We start from the raw sequence: 17,061 nt of genomic DNA, 5'->3' as shown, positions 1-17,061 counted from the left end.
TCTTTTTTCTTTTTTTGAAAATATAATTATACACTTTAATCATATTTTAAAATTTATAATTTTTTATTTTTTATTTTAATTAAACTATTTAATCATCTTAATTTTAATCTATAATTATTTTTATTATATCGTAATTATTTTTACTAATACACTTCTTAATTACTTACTAATCACATCATACCGAAAACTCTTTGCCCCAGCTAAAATGGACAAATTAGCTGGGACAGAAAGAGTAAATATTAATGTGTGAAATAGGATGTGGGTTTATTGTTGCATCCGATAAGGAGATAACCCGTTTCAAGCACATTCTTGGTTGGGCGGAACCAAAATTTGACGAAAGAGAGGCTGATTTTTAAAAAACTTTAAAATAACATAACCTATTTATTATCAGATAATTCTATTATTCGAGATGTCATATTTTAAAAACCTTACAAAATAACAAACTATGACAACATCAACTACATATTGCAATATTTATTATTGTATTGTTTAAACTCCATAAGTATTTTTTATTAGAAAAAGAATCACTTAAAAAAAGGAAAAAAAAAAAAAAAAAAAAACTTTAAAGGTGTTTGATAAATAGCTTTTTCAATTTAATTTTTTTTATTTCTTATTTGTCTTTAAAACATTATTATTTATTTCATATAAATAAAAATATATTTTCTATTGCAATAATTATCAATTATTTTAATATATTATTTATTAAATTATAATTTTATTTTTATAATATTAAATTAATTAATTTTTATATAATTAATTTTATTTGTAAACTATATATATTTATTAAAATAAAATAAAAATAAAAACATAAATATTATTAATTTATTTTTATATTAAAAGTAAATAAAATAGAATAAATTTATTACAAATTATTAATACAATAAATTAATCAATAATTAATATAATAAATATATTTACAAAAATTTTATTATTTATATATTTTACATCATTCTTAATAAAAAAATATTCATATTTCATATTAAAATATATATTATTTTTCTCAAATTTAAAATTAATAAAATATATATATTTTATAACATATTCAAATAACTAATAACAAAAATTTTAAAATTTTCAGAACTAAAAAAAATTTAAAAGCTAAAATATAAATATTTTTTTATTGTCATTTTACGTATAAATGACTAATATGAAACATTTATTTTACCAAATACTTTAATACAAACAGTCAAACCAGCTAATTGAATAAGCTAAAAGCTATCGGCTAATTGCCAAACACACATTTATGGAAGATTGTTTCTTTTTCGTTGGAATTTTTTAATATTTTTAATTTTTACTAAAAATTAATTTTATATTTAAAATATCACATAATATTTATTTATATCACATAAAAAATATTTAATGTATTATTCAAAATTCAAATAAACACACCCAATATAAACTTTAAATTTATTCTAATTTTTTTATACTATGTATACATGAATATTATATATATATATAGGGGTGGGCAAAAAAACCGAACCGAATCGTCGAACCGTTGAACCGAACTGAATCAAACCGAATTTTCGGTTAACCGAGCAAATTCGGTTCGAATACAAATACTGCATATTTGATATTTTTTCGGTTCGGTTCGGTTTCTCATATTTTTTTCGGTTCGGTTAACCGAACCGAATATATTTATGTATTTATAATATTATATTTTAAATTTATATTAATAATTATATACGGTTCGGTTTCGGTTCGGATATTTGAAATATTTGCAAATATTTTTTATTTAATTAGAATTTTATTTTTTTTATATATATTTTTTCTTAATTTAAGTTCGGTTCGAGTTATTTGCAAATACTACAAATATTTTCGATTCAAATACGGTTCGTTGTTTCGGGTATTTGTTCGATTCGGTTCAGTTATCAAATACCTGCATATTTGCAAATAACCGAATCGCGCCCACCCTCTATATATATATATATATATATATCTTAATTTAAGAAAATAAAGGTGTAAGATAGGGGAGGAGGGGCAGCTCCCCCTAGCCGCTACCTGCGTCCACCCCTGGTTGGGCAGATTATTAATTGCTTTTAGAGACTATGTGTTCGATTTTGGAGATTAACCTTTTCAATCGTTATTGTTTGATAACATAATCCTTCCAGGTTTTAAGTGATATTAATGATGTTTAATGATTTATTTAAATTTAATTGTGTTGAAAAAATGACGAAAATCTTTTTTTCTTTTTATTTTTGGCATACAACCAAGTGGCTGGTTTGTTATGAAAGTGTTTAATACGATTCGAAAATTCTGCAACACAATAAAAAAGTTGACCGAGTAGTCATCTTTGGCTTTATCAAAAGATGCTTACGGCCTTACTTAATGTGCACTTTTGGATAGCCATTACGGATTTCTACGTCATAAAAAAAAAAAAAAAAAAAAATGTTTTACACCCGATGGATTGAGAAAATTCGAACTGTCTCATGTAGACAAAATCTAAATGAAGACAAAGGTGTGTGACACGACGTTTGAATGGCATTTATCACGTTGGACATGCCGCGAAGTGACACACAAATCAGAATGGTAAAAAGTGTGTGTAGTAGGTATATTTGAATAGAGATACAGTGAGAGGAGAGACAAGTGAGTTTCTCACAATTCTTGTGCGAAATTTTCTCTTCTCACTTCAGAGAGTTGAAAGGTGTTTAAATGGAGTTTTGAAACTATCCAAAAGAAGGAGAAAAAGAACTTTAAACGGAAGGAGATGACCAATATGAAGACAATATTACGCAAAACTTGAATGTGGATCAACTCGTGTCGTTGCGATGTAGTAATAACTAGTCCGTCTGTGTTTGTAAAACAAATTGAAGTTTCGGTAGATGATAGATTGGGTCGATTTATTTGGTATCTTACATGGTTTAAAAACCTAGTGCTTGATTTATTGAACGACTCTTGGATTTGTATCCTCAAATGTAGATTTCAACACCAACTTGGTCAACAAATTGTGTTGTTTGTTCTTATTTTGCACATATTTAGCCATAGAATCATGCACATATACACTGTAGTTTCAACCATGAGATAATCAAGTGTTCAAAATTGTGTTAACCATCGATAACTTCATTATTCGTATAAAGTTCAGAGGCATTGGGCCTCTTTTGGACTGATTCGCATATACAAAAAAATGATTACGGAAAGGCCACAACTTCCTTAATTTAATTAGAATTTATTTGTGAACGATGGACTCAATAACAAGATTATTGCCAATCGGATCCAACAAAACCCCAAACCGACAAGGTCAAACAACCGAAAACCTAACTCAACTAATCGACACGCCAAAACTCATGAAAATGAAGACTTACCAAAAAATCGAAAAGAAGAACGGTTGTAACTTACCAAAAAAACAAATCAACATAATATATAAAATTACCAACAAATATAATGGTAATATATATAATTTGTGGGCCCACATACAAATACTTTTTGAAAATACAAAAGAAAAAAAGAAAAGTCTCACATGTGTTCGATGCGAAGTATATGTAAATATATATGTATGTATATAGTTCCGTCTTCGATATCATGTCATGACTACCGAAAATACGAGATTTTAAGAGAGATATAATTAATAAATAATTAAAAATATATTAATAAAATTAATTACAATATAATACAAATAATTTTATATTAATATTAAAATAACTAATTAGTTTAACAAAAATTTTAAATTTTAAAATATAATTAAAATGTATATTTTTTTCAAAAAAGAAAAATAACATTACACGTGGAACAGATAGAAATAAAAAATGTGACATTATATATGGAACGAAAGAAGTATAATTTATTTTAATCACGTAAGAACAAGTGTAAGAACAACAATTTCATTACTCCCTCCATCCCGGCGTAAAATATATATTTACTTTTTATACGGAATTTAAAAAATAAAAGCATTTTAATTGCAATGGATAATTGAAATTAGTTTAAAGATATTTTTCTTTTATCTTTTAATGTAAAAAGTAATAAATGTTAAATATGTTAAATATATATGTATATATATATACACGTGCGTGAATATTTGTATTATTACTAAAGTGAGAAATATATGCGTTGTTATAAGACGAACAAAAATAACAAAATGTACACTTTAAGCGGGACTGAAAGAGTATTATTATCATTACTATTATTATTATTTAACTGGTCTGTAAGCATTTTATTTTTTTGTTATTATTTATTAATGAAGTAACAGTTATATATATCATATTTTAAATAATAAAAGAAACAATTAAATAGTAAAAAAAAATTTGTAGATTTGGAGTTTAAGTTTGAATTTTGAATAATTGTTTGATACGATATTTTTAAAAATATATATATATAATAAATAATAAAAACCTTTTGGGAATTCAAAAAAAAAATAGTAAAAACTCAATTTTTATTCCGAGTTTGGACATAATCTAAAGAGATGAGAAAATAGGGACCCCAGCCAAAGTATAGCCGCCATCAACAATGAAAACATTCCCGGTCACATATTGAGGCGACTCATAGATCAAGTATTTCACAATTGATCCCAATGCTGAATTAACCGTCCCGAAAGAGTGCAACGGGACTGTTCTCACGATCGCATTCTCGAGCGACGACTTCTGCATCAGCTCCCGAGTTATCTCTGATTTTAGAAGCCCCGGCACGATCGCGTTTACTCTTACATTGTACTCTCCAAGTTCCATAGCCATTACCTGCATATATATATATATATTGATAGTTGATTCCCTCGTATATAAATAAATAAATTATGACTACCAACTTAATCTTTTAGGTAAAATCATCATTTAACCTAATATCAGAGTCGAAAAATTTAAGATTTTAGACTTTGTTGTTTGTCAATCAACCAATTTGAACTTTTTCTGTGTATTTTGAATGTAAATTTTAGTTTAAATAATATTTTATGTGACATTTTATTAAAGAAAATAGTATTTTTCTTTTAATTAAAAATAGTGAGAATTGAACAATAAAAAGAATTATAAAAAGAACAAAGCTCAATGTCTAGTAAAATTAGATCTTGTGGCAATATTTGCAGAAAATAAAGACCCTCTAGATTATATGTTTTTCTTTTATCTACGATATTAAAAAAAAAAAAAAAAGTTTGAGAATAAAATTTTTCAAGTATTTTCAAACTAAAATAGTTAGAATAGTGTCATTATGTTCTTTATAGATAGCATAATAGTATACTTGATGTCAATCGATTTAAAAATTTGAACAATTCTCTCATCTATTAAAATTATAAAGCACCATAACAAAAATGTTCAAAGAGAATAATTCTTAATTTACTAAAGAGAAATAGTAAAATTTATATTTAATCTTAATATTTTGCGAGGCCCCGAACCTTAGTGATTGTGTTGAGGGCAGCCTTCGAAGCAGCGTACGCATGGCCACCGTGAAACACCACGCGATCAAGCGCCGCAAGGGATGAGACATTAATAATGGAACCCCCGAGACGAGCCTCGCGCATACGGCGGCACACACATTTGGACACCAACCATGTCCCCGTCTGGTTAGTTCGGATAATCTTGTCCCATTCCTCGCATGATAGATCTAATGGACCGTGGAGGCGTTCTAACACAAAAATAAAATAAAATAATAATAATAATAATAATAATAATAATTATTATTATTATTATTATTATTATTTAAAAAATTGAGTGTTTGTATTCGATCAAATTATTATCCCAAACTTTTCGAAAGGAAAAATTGTAAAAAATATCATTGGCGTATACCCAATTATCATTTTTATCTTTTATTTATCTCGCTGATAAAATATATTCTATATGTTGGCAAAAGTAGCCATCTTTGTCCTCCGGCTGCGAGTAGAACAAACAGCCGTCATGTGAACATGAAGTATGGTCGAATGACAGAAATTGCGATTTTTGCAAATATATATAATATATTTTGCTAACAAGATAAATAAATAAATAAAAAAAGATAAGTAAGGGTGTGTTTGTTTGGCAGATTTGTAGGATTTCTATTATTCACTAAATTTTTCTCCCTAAAAATATTAAATCAAACATCTATTTTTTTTATATTATACTAAAAATCAATTAATTGTACATTCAAAACATCACATTAACACTTATTTATATCACATCATACAACTATTTCAATTTAAAATTTTTACTATTCAAATCCAACTCAAAGTCCAAACTCCCAAACAAACACACACAAGTATACATGGAGGATATTTTTTGTATCGAGGCAAGAAGAGTAAATGGAAAATAGGCAAAAAAAGTGAGTTCTACTAACCTCTTGCGCCGGCATTGTTGATTAAAACATCGATTTTTCCAAAAATGTCCCATGCCTCATTGACACGGCTGGCAATGACCTTCTCGCTCGCGCTGATGTCGAGCTCCACGGCCACGGCTGTAGGGCATGCTCGAACAGGCTCGCCGTAGGCTGTCTGTGGAAATATCTCGTTGATTTTACTACAAAGTGATTCGAGTCGATCAGCGCGCCTGGCTGCCGCTATAACTCTGCATCCGGATTCGGCTAAGTCCAAACAAAACTCCCAGCCGAGCCCGGACGACGCGCCGGTTACCATTACAACCTTGTCGAGTTCGAACCATGGCTCCATTCTGTTCTGTAGTTCTACTACAGTTGCCATAACTTCAGTTCAATGGAAAAATTAAGACAATTATACCCAAACAATGTAAAGTGGTGTTAGGGATTTATAAGTGAAGCCTGATAAGAAGTGTACAGCCTAGTGATACAATTAGGGTCTTCTTGTCATGTATAAATATATATTCCGTTCACGCAGCGTTTTTAGATGAAACAATTTTTTTATGTATGGCATGAAAAATTATGTAAAAGATATAAAATAGTACTCTCTCCTTTCCAAAAGAGGTGTCGTGATGGGGAGAGTAGACACTGGAATTAAAAAACAATAGTATTTAATTAAAGGCGGGTAAAAAGTAAAATGTAAATATCTAAAATACCGTTGCTTTTTTGAAGGGTTTTAAAAAAATTAGTTAAAACAATAATTGGGGTAGTTTTAGAAACATATGAATAATTTTGTTGTAAAGTTGGAACCACAATTATTAAATAAATAAATATGACAATTGTTTTGCGGACTAATGAAAATAAAAAAATAATACAATTCTTTTGGGATTGATAAAGTATCTTATTTTAAGTTGAATATTTGACTTTCTGATTTCTTTAATGACTTTTTTACAGTATTTTGACTATTTGACTTTTATTTAAAATATTTTGTATTTTTTATTACTTTTTCTATAAAAAGTTGTTAGAAAATAGTGATGAAAAAACAGAGCTTATAATTTCAACCATGTATATCCATTCAAAAGTGATTTTTTATTATTATGGTAAAACATAATTAATATACAACTTTAATTTTTATAAAAATATTTATTTTATTTGCAATTATAAACACAAATTATTTTATTTACATAAAGGGATACATTAAGTGGTGCCGAAGGGAGTATATTTTTATTTTTTTTTCTTTATTTATTTATTGGTATTTTTTTTATGTAATTTCTTAGGATCCATTTGGTTGGATGAATTTGGAGATGATGGATTTGAAATGGTATATTTAGATTACTTCGGATTTGAAATACTTTATAATTAAAATTCAGTAATTGATTGCAAGAAAATAACACTGTTAGAAAGGTTATTTGAAATATTAAAGATAATGAATTTGAAATCTACAACTATTTTTTAAGATTTATATCATAACGTCAAACGAAACTAATGAACATAGTTATTGGAAATATCTTCATCCAAAGATTATATTACCAAATAGGTTCTTAATATTATTTTATTTGAAAAAACTACAGTAAAAAATATATAATTTGGCAACCTCCCAAAAATTAAATAAGTTTGAATCAAACTAATAACCATAATTTTTCTTTTTTTTTGGTAACAAGCATATAGAAGAAGCAGGGTAGGCAAAAAAATCGAATCGAATCGTCGAACCGTTGAACCGAACTAAATCGAATCGAATTTTTGATTAACCGAGCAAATTCGGTTCGAATACAAATACTGCATATTTGATATTTATTCGGTTCGGTTCGTTTTCGGTTTTTCATATTTTTTTCGGTTCGGTTAACCGAACCGAATGTATTTATGTATTTATAATATTATATTTTAAATTTTATATTAATAATTATATACGGTTCGGTTTCGGTTCGGATATTTAAAATATTTGCAAATATTTTTTATTTAATTAGAATTTTAATTTTTTTATATATATTTTTTCTTAATTTCGGTTCGGTTCGAGTTATTTGCAAATACTATAAATATTTTCGGTTAACCGAAATTTTCGGTTCGAATACAGTTCGCGATTTCAAGTATTTATTCGATTCGATTCGGTTATCAAATACCTGCATATTTACAAATAATCGAACCGTGCCCACCTAAGAAGAAGCATTGCCATGGGGATTCACACATTGAATTTATTTATATTAATATCTAGAAGTTAGGTTCTTTCGTTGTCAGCAACAAGACAAACATAGAGATTAGGAGCCACACCTGGAGATCTGAAATCCATAAATAATTTACTACAGAAATAAATAAATAAATAAAAGAAGGATACGTGTAGGCAAACCTAACTTCACACAGAAAGGAACACAACACTTGGCTGAAAACAAATACTGAAATTAAATGAAAAAAAAAAATATCAATACGGTACCATAGCGAAAATTGCAAAAAGTATCTTCTACGTTATACTTAATTATCACCCTGGTCTTTTAAATATTATTCTAGCAAAATATATTTTACATATGTCGTAATTTTGTTATTTCAGTATATGCGTGAATTTTTATCCGAGTCACACTTACTTGCATTTCATGGACACCCTAGCAAAATATATTATGTATACAATATATCAAAAAATACTAAAAATATCATATTTTTATTATAGAATTTTTTTCAATATCATAGCGAAAATTGTAAATAATATTATGTACGTATACTTAATTATCACCCTGGTCTTTTAAATTTTATTGTAGCAAAATATATCTTACATATGTCATAATTTTGTTATTTCAGTATATGCGTGAATTTTTATCCGAATTACAGTGACTTGCACTTCATGGACAGCCTAGCAAAATATATTATGTATATACTGTATCGAAAAAATACTAAAAATATCATATTTTTATTATAGATTTTTTTTTGCAATACGATATCATAGCGAAAATTGTAAATAATATCATGTACATTATACTCAATTATCACTCTGGTCTTTTAAATATCATCCTAGCAAAATATATATTACATATGTTATAATTTTTTTATTTTAGTGCATACTTGAATTTCTATCCGAGTTACAGTGACTTGCACTTTATGGACATCCTAACAAAATATATTATATGTCACAATTTCACTAAAAATATCGTATACATATTTTTGAATTTCTATCCGAGTTACAGTGACTTGCACTTTATGGACATCCTAACAAAATATATTATATGTCACAATTTCACTAAAAATATCGTATACATATTTTATCTATCAAATATTGTGTTACATCTCATTCAATAGTAGCAGCACGTGGATTCGGCGAGATGTGAAATTCACGCACAATTAATATATGAAATAATAAAATTGTGACACTTGGAGGATATATTTTGTAATGGTAGCAATTAAAAAATAATAGTGATAATTAGGCATATATACAAAATATTTTTTATAATTTTTCCCAATATCATTACCATAAATTTTCGTAGGATAAAAGTATAAATTTTTGTATACATCTCTATATTGTTACTGTACCAAAGTTCAGGTATAAATTGGTATCATACTATCGTTTATATACCAAATAACATAAAGTAATTAAATGAATTAATAAAAACAAATAAAAGTAGTAGTATTTATATTGTTATTTTATATTTTGATAACTAAAGGCATTTTTTGCCATATTTTTTATTTCAGTATTTTCAATATATTATACCAGTAATCACTACAAGAAATTATCAATTTTGTAACGAAATTTTTTCGTTCCTAAATTCACTTTTTCCGTTACTAATGATATTAGAGACGAAATTAGAGATGGAATTACGTAAACTACGTGAACTTTAAGAACGGAATTCCGTGACAAATATACTATTTTTTTTTTTTTGTAGTGAATCTATGATACACAGGTGTTTATTTGGGGATTTCACTACAAAAAAATAATATATTTGTAACGGAATTTCGTCCCTAAAGTTCACGTAGCTAACGTAATTCTATTCCTAATTCCGTCTCTGATGTCATTAGTAACGGAAAAAGTAGATTTAAAGACAAAAAAATTTTGTTACAAAAATGATTTTTTCTTGTAGTGTTTAGACTTTGAGTTGAGATTTGAATAGTAGAAATTTTGAATTTGAATAGTTGTATGATGTGATATAAATAGGTATTGATGTGATGTTTTGAATGTAAAATTAATTTTTAGTATAATATAAGAAATAAAAAATAGGTATTTAATTTGATTTTTTTGAAGAGAAAAAATTGAATGAATAGTTGAAATCTTTACAAATCCTATAAACAAACACAACTTTCGGTACGACATACCAAATTTTTGTAAATTGGATACAAAAAAAATCATTATAGTATCGATATAAAAAAAATTATATCATTATTTTTTTGTATAGGGAAAATTATGGTATTGATATTGCACCCTTATCTTCAATATGGTCTACGAAACAACAACGTAAAATTTTTGGTATAATGTACTCGTATCATCCTGAGTAAGAATCATATGGTTGTGTGTAAGAAAAGGATTGAAGAAGAGAATATATTTTTCTTTCTTTGATTAAATGTATCACTACAAGAAAAAATTATTTTTATAACAAAATTTTTTTGTCTTTAAATCTACTTTTTCCGTTACTAATGACATCAGAGACGGAATTAGAAATGGAATTACGTTAGCTACGTGAACTTTAGAGACGAAATTCCGTTACAAATATATTATTTTTTTGTAGTGTATTGGGACAATGACTTCGTAATAGATAATATTACAATCAATTCACTACAAGAAAAAATTATTTTTGTAACAAAATTTTTTGTCTCTAAATCTACTTTTTAGTTATTAATGACATTAAAGACGGAATTAGGAATTAAATTACGTTAGCTACGTGAACTTTAGGAAAAAAATTCCGTTACAAATATATTATTTTTTTTGTAGTGATTACTCTTGTTAATTTTTATCATTATGCTAAATTTTTGACCAATTTGTGTGTTCAAATATGTTTAGAAATTGTTTTTTTTTAATATATTAAAAATAGATATTTAATAAATTAGGTGTTAGAAGAGAGTTTTTCGCTTCAAATTAAAATTAACTATATTCATCTTGCACAATTTTCAGTAAAAATGGTATTTTTTTTTCCTTTCGTAAAATATCACATCAAAATATTATTTGAACAAAAATTCAAATCAATATTTCATTTCAAATTAATTTCAAACCACAAAAAAAACAACAAAACAAACTTATACAATATTTTAAATAAGTCTTTGATATTATATTTTTTATGAATATTTTTAGAGAATTTTATTTTAATGAGCAAGAGAATTAAAATTTTAAATAATTTTAACCTATATTATTTGTTCTCAACATTATTCCCCTCTAATTAGTAGAGGATAAATATTGAATTGAAACTTATCCATCTTGCATCTTGTTGTAATGAAGTGACAACCTACTTTTTAAATTTCTAGTTATATGGTAAAAATTTAAACAAAAGGAATAGAAATTGAGATGAGCACACATGAAAGTTTTATGGACAATTCCGAAAAAAAAAAAAAATATCTCGGGGGCTCCCGTCGTTGGTGTTGGGCTTGGATGTCACTAATCCTCCATGTTTCAATTCGACTTCGCAATATACACTACAAGAAAAAATTATTTTTATAACAAAATTTTTTTGTCTTTAAATCTACTTTTTTCGTTACTAATGACATCAGAGACGGAATTAGAAATGGAATTACGTTAGCTACGTGAACTTTAGGGACGAAATTCCGTTACAAATATATTATTTTTTTGTAGTGATAACCAAAAAAAAAAGATTAATTATGTTACAAAAATGGTACAAATATGTATATATATATATATATTTATATATAAGTCAAGAAAATTTTATTACACAATTCGATCCAAACTGATCTAGGTTTGGGAGTTGTTGTCCAACTAAGAATTTCACTATACTCACTGCCAAAAGAATTAATAAGTGATTACATCAAATGTAATAGAAATAAGATATATTCTCTCCATCGGCCAAATGCATCATTTTGATTAAAAAATAATATATTTTATTGGTTAGTGAAAGTAAGTAAAAAAAATTATGATATTTTTGCTCTTTATATTATACAAATTAATAAGGTGTGTATTTTTATTTGTAATTTAGATAAAAATAAAAAATATATAGTATTAATGTAGATTACTCTTACTACAAGTATACATTTTTCTGATAAAGACGAAAAATAATAAAAATAATAAATATTATTGAGATGAATAAAGTATATAAGGTTGAAATTCTAAACTTATACTCCCTCCGTCTATTTTCTAATGACCTATTTGGTATTTACACGTATTTTTAGGCAATTAGAGTTTTTGTTATAAAATGACAAATTTGCCCTTAATCTTGTTTATAAAAAATGAAAGAGTAAATAAAGTAAGGGTAAAAGAGTAAATTTTGTGTATAAAAATAGAAAGATGAGTTGGACATTCCAAATAGAAAAGTAGGACGTTAGTTTGTGGACGGAGGGAGTATTTAGCATGGTTACAAAATTCTAACTTTATCCATAAACTTTACCCTTTCTAATTAGATTTCACAACACAACAATCTCCTTTTTAAGAATAATTGAATTTCTTACTTTCACTTTTCAATGCCAATGTTAGCTTCGAACCCTTTTTTTTTTTTTATATAAGGTGCAAACCAACAATCGCTATTTTTCGAGTGCGTTTTAGGTAAACATCCGGCCAGATTTAATAGCCTATAAACTAAGTCGGTAAGGCAAATCAAATAAGACTAATTGTATGTGATAAACAAGACTTGGAGACTATGGAGTTATTATTAATTATGAATAATTAATATAAAATAAATTATTTAAACTAAAAAAAAAAAAAAAAAAAAAAAAAGATAAAGGAGATGAAACAATGAGTCACAAGTTCTCAAGAAGAATTTTAATTTAAATAAAGTAATCTGGTCAACTTACATACGAAATTATAAAATTTTCAGCCAATCTCATGAGGACAATTAATTTCTTTACAAAGCAGCAACTGTTCTTGATCACTTTCCACAAATCAACCTATAAAAAAAAAAAGAAAAATCAGAACTGAATCGTCCATATCAATCAATAAATTAATTTCTATGGCAACCAAAGGGGAGATTCAAAACAACAAAATCGAATTTGAGCCATGGTTGGAGCTGAACAAGGTTGTAATGGTGACTGGTGCATCCTCAGGTCTTGGCTGGGAGTTTTGCTGTCACTTAGCCAAATCTGGATGCAGAATTATTGCTGCAGCTAGGCGCGCTGATCGACTCGAATCGCTATGTAATAAGATCAAGAATGAGTTCCCACTCGCTAGAGCTGTCGCAATAGAGCTCGACATAAGCGCCACCGAGGCAGTCATTGCAGCTCAAGTAAACAAGTCTTGGAATGTCTTTGGAAGAATCGACGCTTTGATCAACAATGCCGGTGTAACTGGTAACCTTGCATTCGCGGTTTATTTACGTTTTATTTTTATTTTATTTTTTTCTTGGTAACTCTTGTTAAGATATTGTAATAGTGATATTGGTTGTCTTCACTTTTGAGGGGATATGTTGGATTCAAGTGTTTGTTCTTTTTAAGATTTGGGTTTGAAGTCGGAGTTTGAGAATCGTAAAAATTTTGAATTGTAAGACTATTCACGTCGAAGAAACTATCTAAAAGTGTCTCCCCGTCTACGCATCATACATTTATTATAAAAGATAAAACAAATGGATTTTTTTTTTGTGTGTTTCTTTGCAGAGAAACCCAAAAGTCCAAATATATATTTTTCTATTGTTTTTTTGTTGATCGAATAGTTTTGAGGGGATATAAATAAAGGATTGATATAACACTTTAAATGAAATAAAAAAAAAAAATGAATATTTGATTTAATAATTAAATAAATAAAAAGTTAATGATCAATAGCGCTAGACCAAAACCAAACCTAAGTATTGATTCCTTTCAAGGTTTAGGTTTGGATTTAGGGTTGAAAATACTAAATATATAAATTGAAATAATGTTTGATTTGATAGAAATAAATAGCTTATGCAATATTTGGAATTTTTTTTTTTATTTAGTGTTTTAAATAAAAATAATTGTTTGATTTTACCAAATACCAAACCTAAGTGCTAATTCCTTTTATGGTGTGGATTTGGACTTAGGGTTTGAGAATACTAAAAATTTAAATTGAAATAATGTTTGATTTGATAGAAAAAGAGATAATGAATGTTGAAAATAATCGTTGTTGAATCTGACCTCCCAAGATCGAAGATCAATAAATAGTGCAATATATACCAAAATCAAATACTACTAAAAGAACCGACTCTAAATCTTTTTGTTCGATAGGAAATCTTCATGCTCCCTTGGATCTATCGGAAGAGGAATGGGACAACGTTATTCGAACAAACCAAAGGGGAACATGGCTAGTGTCGAAGCTTGTGTGCAAGAAAATGTGTGATTCCGGGCAAGAGGGCGGATGCGTCATTAATATATCCTCATTTTCTGCCGTCAATCGGGTTATATTTAGTGGCGGTCATTCCTATGTTGCTTCTAAGTCCGCTATCAACACTATATCGAAGGTAATTCTATTGTCCATTTTCTTCCGCGCAATCAGTATATATGTTAAAACATTTTATTGTAGAGTATAAGGCTTAGTTTGTGTTGGGGTTTTTTTCTTTTTAAATTTTTATTTAAGTAGTTATTAAATATGATATTTTATAAATATATATATACTACATCCATCTGCCTCTAAGGGTCACATTTATTTTTTTGCGTAATTTTACTTTATATTATAAATATCATTATATTTATATAATTTATTTTTTTACAAATGTCCTTCTATTAGTATTATAAGACACTAATAAAAGTATTTTTGTAATTTTTTTTAATTTGTACTATGGTTTGAAATAATAATTAATATTCAAAATAAATGCGCAAAAAATAAATGAAACCCTTAGCAGACCGAGGCAATATATATTTTTATTGGATATCGTGAGAATCGAACAATAAGAAAATTGGGGGGGGGGGAGGAGAATGGGAATAAAGCAAACCCTAATGATTTACAAGAAGCATTGTCACAAAGAAGCAACCTAACAAAGGTAGGTAAAGTAGTTGAGTCAAGTCAACCTAAAAACCTTGATTTGAACCTACTTGAATTTTTATATATTTATTATTTTAAATATTACTCGATTATCATTGTACTATTTTTAAAAATAATAATAATAATAATAATAATAAAAGAAGTTGACACAATTGTTTTTTTTTTTTTTTTTTGCACATTTGAACTTCGACTTAAAAAAAATCACTTCAAACGGATTATAAATTTTAACATTTTAACTGGTCTGGTTCAAAAAAGTATGAGTTTTTTAACAACTCATCCCGAACCTCGCCCAAATCTAGACTCGTTTTGTTCGATAATTTTCAAAATTAATATAAATAAATATACAATAGAAAGTCTATAATATATTTTTCTCCAAAATTTCTAAATTATAAATCTTAAATATATATATGTATGTATTTCCAATGTCTGAAAATTATATATTAATTTTGTTTATTGATGTTTTTCTAATTAGAAATCTTTGATATCTTTTTAATAGATTTTGGACACATGTTATAATGTGGACATGTAATAATTTGTACTTTCTATCTTTTATAATTAAAAATAATATATACAAAAGGAAAAAAATATATATGATTTATACTAAAAATATATATGAATAATTTTTTATGACATTAAAAAAAAAACAGTAAAATATTTTTTTTATGAAAATTGTGTATTATTTTAACTATTTTATAAATTTTTTGTATTTCCATTAAGTCTAGTTTAAAAGTTAGAATGATCATAAGAGTAAGCCATGATTCTAGGTTGTCTTCTTTTTAGGTTGTTTAACTATATAGTAATTTGAATATGATATTCATAACGTATTTTTACAGAATTCGAATGATTGTATAATAAAAATAAAAAAATAAAATAAACTCGAGCATAACATACCGTTGGTTTCTATTCTCATTTGATTTTTTTTGTTTAGGTTATGGCAATGGAGCTCGGGCAATATGGTATCCGAGTAAATTCTATATGTCCGGGCATATTTGAATCCGAAATAACTAATGGTCTAATGAAAAAACCATGGCTGAAGAAAGTTCTTTCAAGAACAGTTCCTTTAGGAACTTTTGGGACAGTAAATCCGGCATTAACATCGCTCGTAAGTTACTTAATCCACGATTCTTCCCCATACATCACTGGTAATAATTTCATCGTCGATGCCGGGGCCACTTTGGTTGGTGTCCCTATTTTTTCATCTTTGTAAACTCTTCTTCATTGTTATGTTTGTAGTGTGGATTTTGTGTTGTTTCTTTCATGTTAAAGAAATCATTGGGTGTGTTCTTTTTTATGTATATATAGGTTAGAATGTAATGTTTTTTGAAAAAAAATAATAATATACTTTTATCAAAAATAAAACTTAAACCAAACTTCTAAAATAGAGCTGCCATAAGGCGAGAAGAACGTCCAGGGCCGGCCTTGAGCATGGGCTACACAACCCCCCGTCCAATGCTCCAATGTTTTCGGCCCCTTTAGGGCCCCAATTTTCACAAAAATAAAAATAAAATAAAATAATCTTCCGTCTATAAAAATTACATTATAATTAATATTAAAAATATCATTATATTAATATATAAAACACTAATATATATAGGTTTATTGATACTAAGTTTTTATAAATATAATTATTTTAAATATATAATAGAAATATATAACAGAAGCTCATTATAGTTTATATAGTAATTAAATAGATACTATTTATAAAACATAATTGTTAGGTTTAACTATTAAAATTATCAATTTTCAAAGTTGATTATGATGAAGAAAAAGTACACAATAAGTCACTTTTCTTTTTAATTTGTAATTTG

The 17,061-nt window shown here is 26.9% G+C and overlaps 2 protein-coding genes across 2 annotated transcripts; one reads left to right on the top strand and one right to left on the bottom strand.

Annotated features, from left to right (window-relative positions):
• Nucleotides 1-4,385: 4,385 nt before the first annotated feature.
• Nucleotides 4,386-6,644, bottom strand: LOC127256709 (uncharacterized). Its single transcript, XM_051282855.1, has 3 exons — nucleotides 6,226-6,644; nucleotides 5,312-5,541; nucleotides 4,386-4,664 (listed from the first exon to the last, which is right to left on the bottom strand). Exons 1-3 carry the CDS (start codon nucleotides 6,581-6,583, stop codon nucleotides 4,386-4,388), a joined length of 867 nt encoding a protein of 288 aa, XP_051138812.1. The 5' UTR covers nucleotides 6,584-6,644.
• A 6,416-nt stretch (nucleotides 6,645-13,060) lies between these two features.
• Nucleotides 13,061-16,460, top strand: LOC127256606 (uncharacterized). Its single transcript, XM_051282717.1, has 4 exons — nucleotides 13,061-13,071; nucleotides 13,229-13,611; nucleotides 14,500-14,732; nucleotides 16,182-16,460. The coding sequence occupies exons 1-4, from the start codon at nucleotides 13,061-13,063 to the stop codon at nucleotides 16,458-16,460; spliced, it is 906 nt and encodes a 301-aa protein (XP_051138674.1).
• The last annotated feature ends 601 nt before the right edge of the window (nucleotides 16,461-17,061 follow it).

This window comes from Andrographis paniculata, unplaced genomic scaffold, assembly GCF_009805555.1.
Source record: "Andrographis paniculata isolate CXL003 unplaced genomic scaffold, ASM980555v1 Contig56END, whole genome shotgun sequence".
Taxonomy (NCBI): domain Eukaryota; kingdom Viridiplantae; phylum Streptophyta; class Magnoliopsida; order Lamiales; family Acanthaceae; genus Andrographis; species Andrographis paniculata.
Note: the sequence above shows the minus strand (reverse complement) of the source record. Positions and strands in the feature narration are given on the sequence as shown.